Source organism: Eptesicus fuscus, chromosome 23, assembly GCF_027574615.1.
Source record: "Eptesicus fuscus isolate TK198812 chromosome 23, DD_ASM_mEF_20220401, whole genome shotgun sequence".
Taxonomy (NCBI): Eukaryota; Metazoa; Chordata; class Mammalia; order Chiroptera; family Vespertilionidae; genus Eptesicus; species Eptesicus fuscus.
In genome coordinates this window covers 5,332,680-5,352,258 of record NC_072495.1, presented here as the reverse complement: position 1 = coordinate 5,352,258, position 19,579 = coordinate 5,332,680, and the positions used below count along the sequence as shown (strand labels likewise).

At 36.8% G+C, this 19,579-nt stretch overlaps 1 protein-coding gene across 1 annotated transcript in view; it reads right to left on the bottom strand.

The window, feature by feature from the left end:
- Positions 1-19,579, bottom strand: part of TAOK3 (TAO kinase 3) — a 141,921-nt gene that overhangs the window by 28,167 nt on the left and 94,175 nt on the right. The window contains exons 12-14 of the mRNA XM_054712483.1: positions 18,012-18,179; positions 15,427-15,633; positions 4,248-4,382 (exon numbers count right to left, since the gene is read on the bottom strand). Of these exons, the coding sequence (XP_054568458.1) occupies positions 4,248-4,382; positions 15,427-15,633; positions 18,012-18,179 (510 nt within the window). The remainder of the gene's footprint in view (positions 1-4,247; positions 4,383-15,426; positions 15,634-18,011; positions 18,180-19,579) is intronic.

Below are 19,579 nucleotides of genomic sequence, written 5' to 3'. Positions count from 1 at the left end.
TATAGTGAGTACATTTTGGCATTAGAATGTTGACATTCCACTCTTTAGAATACCTAGGGGGAAAATGTTTTATGTTCATGTGAAAAGTAACAGGCAATTCTGACTTATGCAGAAAAACTGACATGAAGAACTTTGAAATGCACACTTATAAATCCAAATTCTGATGTGGGAGCAGGGCTGAAAGAAACTTCATTCATTCATTTGTCCATTCATTCATTCAACACATGTTTATTGAGAGACTTGGGTCATGTGAGATAGGCATACAGTTTGGGCAATACAAGAAAAATTGTATCAGTAATGATCTTAGTGAGATTAAGAAGCCAACAAAAAGGAAAGGGCAGATATGCAATATTTTGCTAAGCATCCTCTGATACACTATCCAGGAAGAGAACACCTTTTCAAGCATTTAGAAACAGAACAGTGGGGCTCAGGAGAAGTGAAACAGTAGCATTTATTGCTGAGGCTCTAATACTTTTATGCTTGTCTGTCAAACTCATTCAGGTACACAATTTCACAATTAGCTTAATAATCAGGCTGCATTTTTAAAAAATCCAAATGAAGACTCCATTTTTATATGAGTTTCTCTACTTAATCTGTAAAACCAGTATCAAATAATCTATATTTGCTTAGATAGAACAATAACCACTTTCTCCTACATGCTTTCCTGGAGCTTAGAAACTAAGAGTTGCATGTTCTTTTCCCTAATGTGTATTCTAATATAAATTCACCTTTGTGGTAGCATTCCAGTGAGAATTTCTTCATGAGACCAAAAGCTGAATTGTCTGATAGCTATGGTCTTGGTGCTCTTTATATTAACATCTACTATGGGAACAGCCAATGACCCAGGGCATTAGGAAATTTTAAGAAAAAAATGACATCAGATGTAATATCAGCTGAAAACACTCTCATGGGTCATTAATCTAATTAAAGTATTAGGATCTTCATTCACCAACAATAAAAACTCAAAAGGCATGTCTCAAAGGCCCAAGAAGTCAGTAATTTTGAAGAACTATATAAACAATTCCCTTTTCCAGATAACGAATCAGCCAGATAGGAACTTTCTTACAGAAGATGAAAGGATAAAATTTAAAAGATTCCATGAAATGCCCTTACTTTTCCTAATTTTTAAAAAATAAGTTCAATAATCTTTCCCTGAAATGATTATTATTACATATATAGCTCTAAAGTTTCCTTAAGTTTCCTCTGATATCAAGGTTTGCAGTCCTTGTTTTTCCTTCGTTAGAAATGCAATTGTGCAGGGTGTGTAATAAAATAAAAATCTCAGTTTTAAGGTGTCAAATTAATAAAAAGCATCCAGCAGTAAGAGTCTATACTCCATGGGCTTTATATGTCTGCCAATGACCCCATTCAAAAGCACAATATAGAAAGAAATGCTCAGGGGAAAAGCACAGAGCGAGGATTCTTTTAGGTATGTAGAAGAGATAGGCTGATAACACAAATTTGAGGAACCATAATTTTTTTTTTTCAATTTGCAAGTCTGTTTAAAACATTTACATATCACTTATTTATTTGGTAATTGAAAAACTCATTTCTAAATTTCTCTCTTTTGCTGCTCACTTTGGACCACTCTGTGGCTTATTACCACTTCTACTAGAAGATTGTAAAGAAAGGGTAAAACCAAAATCAATCAATATACTATTGCTACCAATTATGAGACATGAAGAGAGGGCTCAACAATGTTTTGATTGTTTATTATACCAGACCTTCATTTCCCTATGATATTTCTCTTACTTTTATGTCACTTAAGTAATTTTAGTCCTTTTTCATTTGGGTTGGGATCCATGAAAAATGGATAAGATTCATAATATATTTTTAAAGATTAGTCTTCTTTTTGATATTCCAGTGTCCTAATTTATATATTCCTATTGAAATTAGCCTTTAAAATAATATAATGGGTAGTAGAACTGAAGTACTTGGTAATATACATTAAAATATCCATGCCAATAGTTAGACTGTCCAAAATGGGACGTGGATTCATACAACATCATACCACTTTTCCCTTCCATTAATTTTTTTCTCTCTCTCTAAAAACTACTTAGATACAAATACCGCTAAACTCTGATAAACTCCCATCAATCCCACTGTGATTCCCAAAACATTACATTTGAAGAGGGTTTTTCACCAAAAAAACCCCACCTTACTTTGTGGCTACAGCAACACCTCTTAGCTACTCTTTTTAACTTAATATAGGGGCAGGGGCCTTTTAGCAAATCAAAAGTCCACCAGAGAGACAGATGCCAGCTGTCCTCAGGAGGGGCACTATGAAGCCTGTAGAAGTCAGAGGGGTTCCTGAGGACTTTGCCCACAGCCCTGAGGTGGCCTAGTAGGGAAGCAGCTTTCATTTTCCACAGAGAGGGAGACTGTGATGGCTGATATGTACACAGAGCAGCCCCGGGTGAGCTCACAAATGCAAGCGTGAGATCATTCTGGCATGGCAGTAGTAGTATCTTACTTACTAGGAGGTAGGAGAGGTCATGAATATATGATGTGGGAATGAGGGTGTGGCAAGTGAGAAGAGAAGAACAGAGAACCTGCCCTCGAGAGGGGAAATCCACTTGGTATAATGTCTGCTTCACATTCAAAACCTGCTTATGGTGCTCTGATTCTCAGTGGTTGTTCATCTTTTTCCTCTCATTTCAACATGAACAGGTCTGAATAAAGGTTACAAGTCTCACAAGAGTCGGTGGTAAGTAGTAACATTCCATAAATACTGTATTTCTTCTTTTGTCAGATATCATGGCATGGAGATATTTATTATTTAATATTTCATGCTTTATTTAGACTCAGAAGCATGTTTTTAAGGTGCTTAACAATCACTAGCAAATACATAGTGGACATTTTAAGACCTCCATTACACAGTATAGCATTCATTTAAAATGAAAAATTGTTCATTAAAGAGATTACAAAGAACTTCTATACAAAGAAACTTAAAGACAGGCTTATATTATTTATAAGGAGTCTACATTAAATGCTTGCTTTTAAACAGCAGCAGGCATAGCAATATGTGGGTGCTTTAACTCCCATTTTCCTTATATTTGGGTTTTTAAAGATTATAATCCATTATTCATTCCAAAGATAATCGAAGCCTCTTAAAAGACTTGAGAAATAAAAAGGAAATCAGGTTTAAAAAATAGGACAAGAAAAATAATCATTTCTGGGTCGGCCTTGGATGATGTCATCATAGGTTCTAAATGTAATAGCCAGGCAGTGTACACTAACTCTTCCTGCACATGTAACCTCTAACATCAATTTGGGCAAAACAACTAATATTTCAATAATTTTTTGGCTGAGGAGTGAGATTCAGAAGCAAAAGATTAAAGAGAGTTTAGAGTGCCAAGGATGAAACGATCTGAGTGTGTGTGTGTGTGTGTGTGTGTGTGTGTGTGTGTGTGAGCGCGCACGCGCACGCGCTGGGGACCAAGGGGAGGAGGCATGAAAACTAACTCTTCCAGCACACACCCCTTTTGCTACTACAAGGGCATCCAGCAATCACATTTGCAATAGTAAAAATGCTGAAGGATCCTACAGTATTTTTTCTTCCACAACCATCCCTATCCTCTCCTACAAAGCCCTTCTTGCTTTATTGGTGCCAGGAAATTCTTCAGGGGTTAAATGGGGAAGTGCAGCCACTACCATTGTTGCAATAAATAAATGAATGAACCAGAACGAACCAGCAATCCATCCCTAGGAAGCAAGTTATCTTATTTTCTACAATTATACACAGTAGCCGGCAACCATATATTTAAAAAAATTGTGTTTTATCTTTTGATACCTGTGTATACATTATAGATATACATGAATCTATATAAAAAGAAGCTTAGTGCCCTGCATACACATACATCAAATCCCTCTAAAATATTTTTTTAGCATTATTATTTTACTGAAAAGACAAACAGCTTTTAAAAAATTAGATATAATAGCAACTTCATCTTAAAGGCCTTTTATTTTGCACATACAACATATATAAATACACACACACACACACACACACACACACAAAGGTCCCCCCCCCACCCCCCATGCCGTAGACAATGCTAAAATATCTGAGATCAGGTTGCTATGCCAACAGATTTTTTCTAAAATGAATAAAATTATTAGGAGGGAGAAAACATTCTTGACTCCTTTCCTCCCATCCATGAAGCCGAGAGAGGCTCAGGGAGGGCGAGAGGCTGCCAGATGGGGAGGAGGGGAAGGAAGGGAAGGTGAGTAGAGGGGTGTTTGCTTACCAAAGATGCTGATTTGATCGTGGCAAAGCGCTCTCTGTTCCGGTAGTGGAGGGCCTGGCTCTGAACTGACTGGGTAGGCCGTGGCTCAGGCCTGGGATCGCCGTGGCCCGCCTCATCCCTTATGAATACATGATCCTGCAGAAATGGATAAAAACAAGGAGAAAGTCCAGCTGTGCTCTTTCCTCGCCGGCTGCCTCTCTCTCACCCCTCTTTCTGCACAAGCACTGCTGTTTGAAATGCATAGTTTAGCTCTCTGCTAGTCCCCGCAGCTCCCACGGTACAAAATGAATAAGCAACACATTGCAGCCTTCAGTTAGGAATGTCAGCTGATCGCTAGTGGGATGCCTTCTGAATCCCTGGCAGGCTTTTTCTTTACCTCCAGAATCACATATATGCAAAAGAAAAAAAGAATAGAAAAAACAATGCAATGTACAGACTCCTTAGAACAGTTTGTTTAAAACGCTGTAACCAAATAATTCCTTTAAAAATGTCATGTCCATGTCTAGCAAGGAGGATGCTGGTTGCTTTTAACATAAAAGCGAGCCTCCGCCTCATTCCCTTGAAAGATCTGCTTTCTCAATTTAATTTTATTTGCGCTCTGTTCGGTAGGATCATCGTTCTGCCTAGAACCAGTGTAGGCTTGTGCTGAACTGCCTCTCTATCTTGTGCTGAGAAGATTCGGCAGTCACTGAGGGATCCTGCTTTCCAGTCATGATCGTACACAGTTCTAGCACCTTCTCTTTACAGCTTCTGAAAGGATTTTTTTTTTTTTTAGATTTAAAGAGACAGGCATACAATTTTAACCAAATGATACTTTCACAAATTCTTCCTCAACTCAGTCTCGGTATGCTCACCAGTGTGAGAGAAGCTGGAATTTAATGCCCTTGACTGATTTAATCAAGCCCATGCTTCTTGATAGGCAAAGGTGATTAGTCTTATTGTAACACCCAGTGAAAAATAACACTCCCTGGAAGGATAGCAATGGATGTTTCTTAAATGCAACTGAGATGACTTTTAAAGGGGAAAATGCTTTCAAAGGGTGATGTGTCTCGCTATAAAAGATGGAGTGGTCAGTCAGTAAGTAGGTCTAACCCTGCAGAAAAGAAGATACTATAATAATTAATAGCTCAAAAACATGTACAACCATGGGGGATTTTTAAATAGTCCATGTTCAGGACAGTGAAGGAGAAATTAATTCTCTTATTTCCCTAGGGGTTTAGGAGAAACCATTTGTGAAAATTCAGTTTTGCATTTTGCTCATGACTACTTGAAATTTTTTAATAATTGCCCTTTCCTTCATTAGCAAAATTAAAGATTTAGAAAATATAAAATTGTATTATATACTCTAAAATGTTGATAAGTCAAAACACATATATTCCTTGAGGAATATTAAATTTTACACCCAGGTTTTTATGTAAAAGCCAAGAGCCAAGATTAAATTTATCATTGGGTTGCTTTTCTTTATCCTTTTATAAATTTAGAATGCTTCAGAATGTTGGGATGGTAGCTCCATTATATCTATATTTAGAGATTTTTTTTTCAATTTACTGTATTGTGGTCTATTTAAGAAATAATAATTAAGGGACCCTAAATGCCATCGAGGGCACATATACCAAATTTAAGGGATGTTCTACTATAGTACTGTGCCATAAGATAGCCACTAGCCACATGGATATTTAAATTAAGTTAAAATGTAAAACTCAGTTCTTAAGTCACATCAGCTATGTTTCAGGGAGACACTAATTATGGCTACCATATTGAATGGTGCAGATATCATTTCCATCACTGCAAAAAGTTCTGTTACTGCTGAAGATTAAAAATGCATTTAACCCAAATTTTTCAATTTTGTAAAATAAATAGGTCAGTTAAAATTTTTTTCTAAATATATTTTTATTGATTTTTTTACAGAGAGGAAGGGAGAAGGATAGAGAGTTAGAAACATCGATGAGAGAGAGAAACATTGATCAGCTGCCTCTTGCACACCCCTATTGGGGATGTGCCCGCAACCAAGGTACATGCCCTTGACCGAAATCGAACCTGGGACCCCTCAGTCCACAGGCCGACGCTTTATCCACTGAGCCAAACCAGTTAGGGCTCAATGTTATTTTCTGGGAAATCTAAACTCTTATTTCACAGGGAAAAGAAAGATTAGGTGTCGGACTGAAATTTAGGTTCTCGAAAGGCCACCATTCATGCTGCTGAATATTCATTAACAAATTACATTTACCTCCAAAATTGATCTTTCTTAATATTGCAGTACCAGAAAAGCAAGAAGCTTTTAAATACCAGCAATCAGAAGAGATAGACTAGGTAGAGGCCTGAGGAGTCATAGTTTTTGGTGAGGATTAGTTAGGTAACATTAAGTGCATCGACTGAGATCTCAAGTGTTGTAGCAGCCATTGTTTCAAATTGTTATGACTTGATTTACAATGATAACCAGTGACACTAGAATCCACACTCCTCACATAACAGAATAAAACAAATTTATGTGTAAATATGTATAATTTTAATATTTCTTTAATTTCTCTCATATAAAAATGAACACTTTTGAATTAGGATCCTGCTTATCAAATTAAAAGTCACATTCTATCAGCTAAGTTTTTTTTAAAAAATATATTTTATTGATTTTTTACAGAGAGGAAGAGAGAGGGATAGAGAGTTAGAAACATCGATCAACTGCCTCTCGCACACCCCCTACTGGGGATGTGCCAGCAACCAAGGTACATACCCTTGACCGGAATCGAACCTGGGACCCTTGAGTCCGCAGGCCAATGCTCTATCCACTGAGTCAAACTGGTTTCAGCTCAGCTAAGTTTTTAAACTCAAGGATCTTGGAATACACTAGACCAAGTTAAAACTCAAAATCATAGTGATTTTGGTTGACATATAGTTAATTAATCCACTAAGGTGTCTATTTTTATAATAATGCTATTTTAGAAGTTAGTCTGAACAATAGGTACAAAATTTTAATATACTTTAAATATAATGCTGTTTCTTTACTTAATACATTTATTTATTTATTTATTTATTTATTTATTTTTACAAAAAAGAGTGTTTAGTTTTCCATAGCAGTTTCATAACAGATCACCAACATTAAGGTATGCATGAGAACACAAAGTGGGGCAAATGAGTAGGTATCCATTTCAAATACATAGGAAAGTGAATTTTAAAATAGTCAATTCCTTTGCGTAAAACAAGTTCAAAACTCTGAAGACAACTTAAATAATGAAGCCATTAAAATGGGGAAATGTGACTTGAGAAGCAAGTATGAGCAAATTAAACTATCAACTTCACCAGGATATACTGTCTGTTGGTTATTGTCCCTTTAAGTAGCAACCAGTCCCTTTGAAAATGACTATACTTGGCTCCCAGAATTTCTGAATTAAACACATTTTAAGACTAATAGTGGAAAAGGTCAGTTTGCTATTTTATGCAGTTAGGCACTTATGAAGATTATTTACAAATGATGGGAGGGCCATCTTCTTTGATGTTGAAGAATTACTTTAGAATATGAAGGACAATTATCATGTTCTACTTTATCAAGACAAAATAGCCCTGGCCGGTGTGGCTCAGTTGGTTGGAGCATTGTCCCAAACACCGAAAGGTTGCAGGTTCGATTCCCGGTCAGGGCACATTCCTAGATTGTGGGTTTGCGGTAAGGGCGTGTATGGGAGGAAACAATGCTTCTCTCTCTCTAAAATAATAAGAATTAAAAAAACATATCCTCGGGTGATTTTAATTGTTTCCAAAACGATTAAAAATATTGCTTAAAAAATAAATATCTTGGTTATAATTTATCTTTAAAACATTATCATCCAGGAACAAACAAACTAGCTTTTTGAAATATCAATATGATCTGGGACCAGTTTTAAGTAAATCTATGTTATCTTGGTAAATTTATAACATTCTTTCATCATAAGAAATAAAACTTCTTCAGATTAAAAAACAAGCTGGTGTAATATCTGTTCCAAATCTTTAGTCAAAAGAATTGAACTTTTATACAACATAGTGAAGTATGTGAAACAAGAGGCATGCACTTTTTGCTATTACACCCTGGACAAGGGGCTTCACTTTTAGTTAGAAGTTTTTCCCTAAGTGTCTGAATAGTTATGCTTCTAAAATGAAGATTTATGGTGTAGCCCCTTGTTTAGAGCTTAACTTGAAATTAATTCTAGAAATCACTCCTATCAACTCTAAGTTTTGGGTATGCCTTTATCACACTACTCAACACATTTACTTATTTATGCAAGAAATTGTGGGATTTTTTTTTAAATTGTGGGATTTTTGAAGGCAAAGTAAATGTGGTTTGAAAAATCTCAGTCACTCTAGCACCTAGCATATTGCTTGATAACTAGTAGGCATTCAGTAAATGTTTGCTGAATAAATAAGCTCAAAAATATAGGTCTGAGATGTTAAAAAAGTGGCATTTTTCTCTTATATTATTTAATAAAATTCAAATCTGTATTTCACAAAAACCTGTCACTCTATACTCCAAGAAAGTTGTAAAATAGTCTCTCTCTCTCTCTCTCTCTCTCTCTCTCACACACACACACACACACACACACACACACACACACACACACACACACACACCTTTACATGGGGGAAAGAGGGGAACCTAAAAACGGCTTTTATCTGGTGACAAGAAACCTTTCTATAGATTCCAACACTTTTCATGCTGTGGAAAAAGGATCAGCAAACCCACCATCTCTTTTGTTTTGTTCATTTCAAAATTATTTCCTAGGCAGGTGTAACTGTCAAAACCTGGGGATAGAGGAAGGGGAGAAGATGGGAAAGGTTACCTTAAGCTGGAAGGATAGCCATTAGGAAGAAAAATGACTAGCAGAACACTGAGGATACAGATGTTACTATAGTGAGGTGGTTTGCAGAGTGATCTGTTTAAGAAACATTGCCTTCATATGTTAATTTACTTTTACTTTGCCAAATGTGAGTTGAAGAGTCAAAGAACCTGCCCTACTCTTCAGCAAAAATAATAGGAAAGGCCACTGAAGCAAGGGAAAATTAAACTAGAACATCCTATTCCCTCAAGGACATTTTTTTTTCTTCCACAAAATTGGTCAGAGCTGTTCTTTTTTTAAAGAAGGGAAAAAACTGACTCATAAGAAGGGCCAAGTAAAGCTTTAGGAGTTAAGATAGAATGATTTTTAGAAATAATTGCTGAAAGGGGGCCATGATGACTAGAGTTCTTTAGGGATATCTAAAATAACAAATAAATGCAGAAAAACTTTTAATATATGAAAGTGTAATGAGCTATATGAATAGAAGGCAGCAGCAGGCAAAGATAACTCATTTTAGACTTTATCAAAATAAAGTATACCTTTTAGTTGACAAATTAAGAAAACAGACTTGGTTGCTCTCTCTATTCCCACTTAAAATAGTGGCTTAGACTTTGCTGCTTAGGATGGTATTAAAATCTGTTTGCTACTGCTATATTCCCAATGATTTTAAGGAGTAGAGTGGAGGCTCAGGAGCAAGTTAGGTGACACCCCAAAACTAATCTGGATTAAAAGTTTGCACTATAACCACTTGTGAATAATCAAGAATTGGGGTGCAGAGTTGTGTCCTATAAAAGTTCACAAAACATTTATTGAGTGCTTACTATGTGACAGACACTGCTGGGCAGTAGGTGATGAGAGAGGTCCTTGAGGAACTGCCAGTCTGGAGAAATGGTGATATTCTTTTTTTTTTTTTTTTTTAAATATACATTTTATTGATTTCTTACAGAGAGGAAGGGAGAGGGAGAGAGAGTTAGAAACATCGATGAGAGAGAAACATCAATCAGCTGCCTCTTGCACACCCCCTACTGGGGATGTGCCCGAAACCAAGGTACATGCCCTTGACGGGAATCATACCTAGGACCCTTGAGTCCTCAGGCTGACGCTCTATCCACTGAGCCAAACAGGTGAGGGCGGTGATATTCTTGTTATTGGAAAAAGCAGAGTGGCAACACTAGCAAGGGGAAAATAAGTGTGTAAAGTTTATTTTGTCAGAATATACTTTTAGATTTATCAAATCACTCTTGCTCAAAAGGAAGATTCGATTAGGATCCTTTCAGGGCCTGGGAAAGGCCAGAGTAGAGGCAAAGACTAGAGAGGAAGAAATAACCTGAGATTCTGATGTCAGAGGAAATTTTCAGTGTCCCACTTTACATTTTTGGGGCTTAATCTGAGATAGAACTGTCCTGCTAAAATCAGGGCATCTTTACAGAGCAGTTAATTGCAAGTCACACTCTTACTAGGTATATGTGGCCTTTAAAAACTTACTTCCTAGCTTGCCTGGCGTGACACAGTGGTTGAGTATTGACCTATGAACCAGGAGGTCATGGTTCGATTCCTGGTCAGGGCACATGCCTGGGTTTCGGGCTCGATCCCCAGCAGGGGGCATGCAGGAGGCAGCTGATCAATGATTCTCTCTCATCATTGATGTAGCTCTCTCTTTTCCTCTCCCTTCCTCTCTGAAAGCAATAATAATAATAAAAAGTTACTCCCTATATAAAATGATAATCTATTTCATATCTATGACTTGACTAATTTAGGGTATGTTTGCTTGATTGCAACCATCCAGGGGAACAAAAAATTCCTCACCCTTATTCTTGGATGTTCATATTTATTAAGTATGTTTTTACTGAGTATTATTATTGGAGAAACTCTATTCACTTAAGCCTTTCAAACCATAAAGGTAATGCTTAAGATTATTTAACCCTTTTAATCCATTATACTCAGTGAACCTAAATAGCATAATGTTTAACTATCAATGATTCTCATAATTGATGTTTCTATCTCTCTCTTTCCTTCTCCCTTCCTCTCTGAAATCAATAAAAATATATTTTAAAAAAATGAAAATAAAATGAGATAATAAGATAATGGATAGAACATTGTTTACAATATAATTTAGTGATATATAGGCTTTACTAAGATTCTGGACCTGGACTCATACAAAACTGGTAAATCTTTTGCATAAGAATATTGACTGCTTTCTTTCTAAATAATCTTTGTGGTCATAAATGATGATAGCCTCAGAAGTATACCACCTCCTTTAAGGAAGGACATGTTGCTGGCAGTGGTCTTTGGCTGTCAGCTCTTTGAGGAACTGCTTCGGCTGCAGAGGACAGCTTTGGCCAAGTTCATACTTTCCCCAGGTTGCTCATTTCATTGACTGATCTAGGTTGGGGTATCAAGGCCTGGCCATTCTGGCCCAACTCTAAAGAACCATTTTAACTTCAGAGCTCCTTGGGGAGTTGATTGAGGCTGCCATTGGGCCTACATCTCAGTTCAACTTTGCCCTCTGATAAATGTTACTTCCTTCTCTTCCCTTCCAGAGGTATTCATCCCAAAAGAAATGCCTAATAAATTTAAAAAACCTGTTGTGATAAATCATCTCAGCTCTACTTCCTGGAGAATCCAACCTGTGACATCAATGTTACTTACATGTAATATATTGTACTTAGTATCCCATCTGCATGGAGAAAAAGGGACTGATCACAGGAGTGGCTTTCCGAAAACAAAACAAAACAAAACAAAATAAAACAAAAAACCCAACCCTTTTGCAAGTGAAATATTAAGTGGAATCCAAATATATAATGTAAGAGATGAAGCAGAACTTGTCCTGGGTGAGGTGTGGATAAGGCTTGCTCCCGAGGTACCTCTACAAAATAGCTTGAGGGTCACATTAGAGATTTGCTTCTTTAAATATTACAGAAATTGAAGCACAAAATTTTAGAGCTGGAAGGGATCTTTGAAATCATACAGAATAACTCCTAATTTTACAGATGGAGTAACTGAGGCCCAAAGAGGTTTGTGACTTATCCAAAGTAAAGAAAAATTAACAGTGGCAGATAGAATTATAAACTAGTTTCCTCATTCCTATAGTCCATTATATAAATATTTTCATTGAGAGTTTCAGATCCTATTTCATTTTTGTTCTTAAAGTGAAAAACTTTTAGGAGTTCAAGTAAACCAACAAATATAAACTATCTAAATATTTTTTGTTTCTATTGTGTTTAAAGATGAAATATTTTTAAGCACAGGTATACCATATTTAACATTAAAGTTTCATATATAGTATGCTCTATTTTATAGTCTACTTATATGTATTTTCCTATTTTTATTGTGATAAAATACATATTAAACTTACCATGTTAATAATTTTTAAGTGTACAGTTCAGTATATATTGTACTGAAACTCTATTCTCATTAAACAACAATTCCACATTTCTCTCCTCTCCTTAGCCCCTGGCAACCACCATTCTACTTTCTGTCTCTATGATTTTGACTACCCTAAGTACTTTATATAAGTGCAATCATACAATATTTGTCTTTGTGAGTAGCATATTTCACTTAGCATAATGTCTCCATGGTTCATCCACGTTGTAGTGCATGTCAAGATTTCCTTTCTGCCCTAGTTGGTTTGGCTCGGTGGCTAGAGTGTCAGCCTGTGGACTGAAGGGTCCTGGGTTCGATTCCGGTCAAGGGCATATGCCTGGGTTGTGGTCTTGATCCTCAGTGTGGGGCGTGCAGGAGGCAGCCGATCAGAGATTCTCTCATCATTGATGTTTCTGTCTCTCTCTTCCTCTCCCTTCCTCTCTGAAATCAAGTGTGTGTGTGTGTGTGTGTGTGTGTGTGTGTGTGTGTGTGTGTGTGTATGATTTCCTTTCTTTTTCAAAGGTGAAGACTATTCCATTGTATGTGTGTACCACATTTTGCTTATCCATTCATCCACTGATGGACACTTGGGTTGCTTCAGCTAATGTGAATAATGCTATTATGAATAGGGGTGTATAGACATTTCTTTGAGATCCTGCTTTCAATTCTTTTGGGTATGTACCCAGATTAGAATGAGTTAACTCATTCAAAGTTTTATTTGAAAAGGTTTTTTAATTTTCTTCCATCACATTTCCTCTATCTCATAATAAAAAAAGAAATACATTATATAACTTAATTCTACCTGATAAACATTTTTTTGTGTGTGTGGAACAAATACAACTTCCTTTTACTTCAAAATATAAATTAACATTTATTCTTTTTAAGTGATTGCACCAGGGAGGAAAAGGTATTAAAAGACCCACATCATCACAAGTAAGTTCTATACCAGCATGCCAAAATTAAAATGAAAACCCTCAATGAGTTTGAGACCAGGGTCTTCTTTCTTATTTATTATACCGGTAGCATCTTTCTTATAATTCTGGGTTCCCATTTAAGAGGTCCTGGAGTAAAAAAATCCAACAGAATGTCTCTTCTTTTGCTATCTATACCCATGGAGCCTCAGAGGAAATAGAAAGAGCCAGATGTCAGCATCCATGAAAGCTCCTTCCAAAAAGAGCCTCACAAAACCTTCTTTTCTACCCTGCAAATATATGATCACTTGCCTGTATTCAAAGAAGGCCAGCTGGCAATGCTGGACTCTTAGCACGTTTCTGCATCTGTCTGATATCACTCCTTTCCATGGCTTTCTGATAATCTGGGTCCTTGCTGTCTTTCTGCTCTCAATTGACTATCCACATAGCTCACCAAGCTCTAAACTCTCTGACCTTTCCCTTCTTCTGTGAACATACAAAGTTCTTTTTGTCTCTAGTACTTTGCACATGTTGCTTTCTGACTCACCTCCATTGTTCACCCCAAGTTACCTACCTTCCACTTGTCCTTAAAGTTTTAGCTTAAATGTCACTTTATTAGATAGGTTTTCCACTACTCCCTGCTAGATTAAATCCTCCTTTTACCCAGAGCAAGTTTCATAATTACATGATATAGTTATTAGTATGATTATTTGCTTAATCTCCCCTACAGATAATAAGCTCTATGAAAACACTATGTCTATTTTATTTCCTCTGTATCCACAGGGCCTACCATAGTTCCTGGCACATAATAGAGGTCCTCACCAGTATTAGTTTAATAAATGAATAAGTTAATCAGTTCAGAAAATAAATATATATCCCTCTATTATTCACAGCCAGGGACCAATATATTTTCTCCTGCCCTTCATCCTTACCTGCTTAATTTTCTTTTCTTCCCAAGAATAATGCACAACAAATAGAAGTGAAAAAATTCTTTAATATGCTCTCTCACTAGAATTAGAATGTGATTGTTGCCATTTATTAAAATAAGTACATATACACCTCAAATATACTTAATAAGGCCCTAGCCAGTTTTGCTCAGTGGATAGAGCGTTGGCCTGTGGACAGAAGGGTCCCGGATTCAATTCTGGACAAGGGCACATACCTCGGTTGCAGGCTCCTCCCCAGCCCGGGGCCCTGGTTGGGGCTCATGCAGGAAGCAACCAATTGATGTGTTTCTCTCACATTGATGTTTCTCACTGTCTTTCCCTCTCTCTTCCACTCTCTGATAATCAATGGAAAAATATCCTCGGGTGAGGATTAAAATATATATACCTAATAAGAATAAAATTATAAGGGATTTTTCCCTCTATAATTCCATTCTGTGAACTTCTTCCCTAAGGTCACTCAAAACACTTTTGGGAATTCCTCCAAAAAATTATTGATAATTCTGTGAAACACTCATGTTATAGAAATTGCTTTGAAAGAAGCTTAAATTTTTTTAATAAAGTATTTCAACTTATGAATCATGATAGACTTGTATGAAATGAGGCTCTTTAGTTAGAAAAGTAAAGTAAAAACAAAGAACAGAATCATTCTTTCAAAAGTGAGAATATAGTATTTAAGGTGACAGAGAACCAGTCTTAGAAGAATTAGAAACAATAAATACAAGAAACAACAGAAAAGAGTAGAAAGTGTTTCTAAAACACATAGTATATTGGGAATATCCATTAAGAAGCATACTCTGCAAAAGCATTCTTCTAAAAGGCACACCCAAAGGTTTTACACAGGAAACTTTCAAGATCTGCAGTATTAAGGTTATTGGTTTAGAGAGGGACTTACCGTACTGGTTTCTTTGACTTGGAGATTTGTGGATTTTTAAATTTTTACTTATTGATGGTGGTAGACTTCAGAATAACAAGGAGAGGAAGATAAAGAAATAGATACAGATGTAGCTTACATGGTCCTTCATTACCTTTTTACTATAAGAGAATGTATCCAGTGTTAGGTTTAGTACCATGCTTCAGTTGTAAAAAATGCTAAGTGACCTGAGGTAGCTTAACTATGATTGACAAAGCCTAGAGCTCTGAAGGGGACTGTGAAACCTACCTTCTTATGCACAACAGAGGAACTGGAATTTACTGTGCTTTCGTCATCATGCATCATGACAAGTTCAGAGCTGCTCTCATCCATGTCCTCCTGCATGCTATTCACACTGCTGCTCTGGCTGCCTGTGCTCACAGACATGCTTGGGATAGAATGGTTGCTCCCCAGGCTGTCCATTTCCCTGCTCAGGCTGATTCCATGTTCGCTGTCCTATAAAAATCGGGCACTCGGGTTAAAAAAAAACATGACTGGAGATAAAGCGCCAATCCATTGACTAAGCTATTAAGCACACTCAATTTTGCAGTGCCAGGTTGCTTTTCTGCCAAATCTGCAAAGATAAACTTTTTATGTAGTGGCTCCACTACTCCCCCACTATTTTCAGACATCTCAAATTCACTCTATGCCTTCCCCAGGGGCCATTCTGGACATGAGTCATAAGGCTCCAAATGCTGCTATCCCAGGGCTTTCCCCTGTCATATGCAACCAGCATACTATTGCATTGCTATTTAATAAGCAGAATCAGGCCAGGTTTGTGAGACACCTCCAGGATCATCAAGGTGCTAGAGAAAGACTGCAGGCGACAGGTGACCTCTAGGATATTTGCAAATACGGCAGTGGTCACTTGAAACTAAAATAGAATAAAAAGAGTTTTCAGAGATTTGACAAGCAACATACTCCTTTGCAAGTCATTACTGAGTAACTTCATAGCTAAGCAGGGATATTATTAATTCTACTGTCCTGGATAGGTAATTAAATTCTGCCTCCCTTAAGCAATTCTATCATGCTTACCTCTGTAATCTTATTAAATATATCTGTTAAATAATACTGGTATTCATCACTACTAGTCTAAAGACTACTATTTGAGAAGTGGTAAAATAATCAGAACATATAATTTATCCATCACGATGGGATATCTTTTGATATAAGATTAAATAGTATAATTAAAGCAACTTAGTTCCAAATAAACCCTATTTTTGAAGAAGGATATGTACATATATAACTTTAAAGAATTGTTACTTGGCAGTGTAGGGAATCACTGGCATAGGTAGGTAATGGGGTAATTTGAAATGTTAGAAAATACATTATATTTTTAATAGATTTATTTTCCCATTTAAGGAGAATCATTTGTATATATGCAATCACGAGAGTTTATAGTCCAATTCAGCTTTCTGGATTTTATTTTATAATTATTGATGTAATAATTTTGTTTTATTTTATATCAGAAAGCTAAAATAAGATTCATCATTTCTTTCCTCCTCTTGATCTAGTTTTAGATAGGCTAATCCATTCTCAAATACTCTTGCTCCCATCCTAAGCACTTCCTGAGATCCCACTTCTTTAACTATATCTCTTTCCTCTATCTTTGATGTCTCTGGCTTGGCTCCTTTCCCTCTGCATATAAATCTGAAAAGCCCTGCCCCTTATTTATGTACCTCTCTACATACTGCCCTTTGTCACTTTTCCTTCTCAGCCATATTTATAAATCTTAAAACATCCAACTTCTGCTGTCTCTATTTTCTCACTTCCCATTTATTCTAAATAGTAATTTTTCTATTTATCCTAACTATTCTTGCAAAACTGCTTTTCTGAAGGTCACCCAGAATGCCCTACTTGTAAAACACTTAACATTTTTTTCTGGTCTAACTTGACCTCTCGGCAGCATCTGATGGCACTGGCTGTTCCCTCCTTGAAACTGTGTACTCTCTCAACATCTGCGAGGCCTTTACCTCCTAGGTCTTCTTTTTCTTACATGGAATTCTCCTTCTACAATCAACCCCTTGATTCATGATAATTTTAGAGCTCTTGACCCCCAACCAACTACCCTTTATTCAGACTTCTTTCCTATGTTCTGCATTTGTATATCCCAACCAATTGCTAGACACTGTTCAGGTGTCTCAATTGTCATTACCCTTGTCCCAACCAATCCTTCTCAAGTTATTTGAATGAGAAACCAGGAAGTTCTCTCTCCTTTGAAAACTCCATCTGTATACCATGCCAGTGGTATACGATGCTTGGCCCTTAAACTCCATAGGCAACTAACTGAAATAATCTTAAACCTACTCTTTCTCCGTGGTTCCTTCTGTTCTTGGTATTGATATACTCATTAAGGTCCTAGCGTGATCAAATCTACTTCTACAGTGTTTCTCAAAAGTGTTTCTTGTTCCCCATTCCCTTTGACACTGCCCTTTTTACTTTGTGCATGAACTAGTCACTCAATGAAATCCATCTTACATTCTGTTGGTAGGATAATCTTTCTAAAGCATAGCACTTTCCTGACTCTAAAATGTCCTATGCCCTTCTGTCAAAAACCCCCACATCATGTTCTCCATACAACCTTCACTAATCCCCACCAGCAGACTTATCTCCTCACTATGGACCCCTGCATGGTGATATACCACTAAAGCATTTTTCAAATGTTGTTTTATGTAAGAGTTTTTTCATGAATGTCTTTTTTGCAACTCTGTCTCTTAAGGCAGAGAGCATCCCTTACCTTTTTTATCCCCAAAAATGTTTTTTATAGTGCCCAGTCTAGATTTTTTCACATAGTAGGCACTCTATAAGTGCCTGCTAAAATAAATGGAACCTACTTCTTCATCCTCCTGTGATTCATGCAAAGGTCCATTTCGTGTCTCTTGGAAAAGGATTTTTTTCATTTTGCGGTATTGTAGGTTATCTAGTTCACGAACAGCATCTTTTGTCCTCTGTATGAGGTCAATTAGGACACGTGGTGGCCGATCTCGTCGGACAAAGTCATGCTAATTGAGGGAGGAGAAAATAGCAAAAAATAATAATGAGAAATGTATTTTTAGGTGCAAGATGTAGATATAGTAGTAAATGGACATAAAACAGTTCTATGGATTTTGCAGAAATAACAAGATATGATTTTCATTCCATGTAGTCCCTCATATTGTATTAATCTTAAAAAAGATAAATATAATTAATGCTTTTCTCTTCTTCAAGCCCCATTTTGTGGACTTTGTCCTAGAGTTTACTTGAGAACTCTTGATGTTTACCTTATCTTACAAGTAATAACAATGACTATAATTTTAAATAGCAGCTGAGTGGCTTATAACTTTCAAATCTGAAGCTATATAGTAAAGCAAAAGCAATGCAGAGTACATACTATTCTTGTTATAATCTGCCTCAATCCTCCTCCCCACTCTACACTACTGTTGTATATATTTTGTTTTCTAATTCTGTGGTCATATATAGTGTATGACTGAAAATGTGATAGGTGTTAAATTTATTCAGAGGTCAGAATTCTGGCAACGTCATCTCCCCTTTGCAGAGTTGTACAACCAGGAAAAGGGGAGACGGGCCTCCGAGGAGTGAAAATATCTGCCCCAAAGTCCATAAACTTTCCTGGGCATAAGCGGCCCTCACTTTCCATATTGTCAGTCATCTCTAACACATATTCCAGTTTCCTGCTTTCTCAGCCTATAGCAGCTTAGAAAGAGGGAATAAAAGTGGGAGAAAGAGGATTGGGAACTGTAAGAGGTAGGGTTATTTGCTGTAAAAAGAAGTGCACTTTGAAAGTTCTCTGACAGCCTGACAGTAGAGAAAGAGAGAAATTCCATGATTAACATACCTACCACCAACCAAATGAAAATGAACAAAAGTTTCTGGGCTATTTGAAAAGGCACAATGCCCTCATATAGTTGTTTTATACTCCAAGAGTTTGCAAAACACTACTGTTTTTGAGCCACCAATAAGTTAAATTATGTTCATTATACATTCTTTAGAACAGTGGTTGCCAACCGGTGGTCCGTGGACCACTGGTGGTCCGTGAGTTCCGAAAGGTTGGCGACCTCTGCTTTAGAAGGTAGAGAGGCACATCTTATATTTTAACACAGAAAATGATCAAAAGTGGGAGGAAGAAGTTTTGTTTTTTAAAGGAAAAGGTTCAGTTATACGGAAAATTCACTTATGTGAAATTATAATTTAAAGATATTGGGAAAATGAGAGAAATGTGGTAGGCCTTAGATCAGGCGTCCTCAAACTACGGCCCGCGGGCCACATGCGGGTGGTGTTTTAGCCGTTTTGTTTTTTTCACTTCAAAATAAGATATGTGCAGTGTGCATAGGAATTTGTTCATAGTTTTTTTTAAACTATAGTCCGGCCCTCCAACGGTCTGAGGAACAGTGAACTGGCCCCT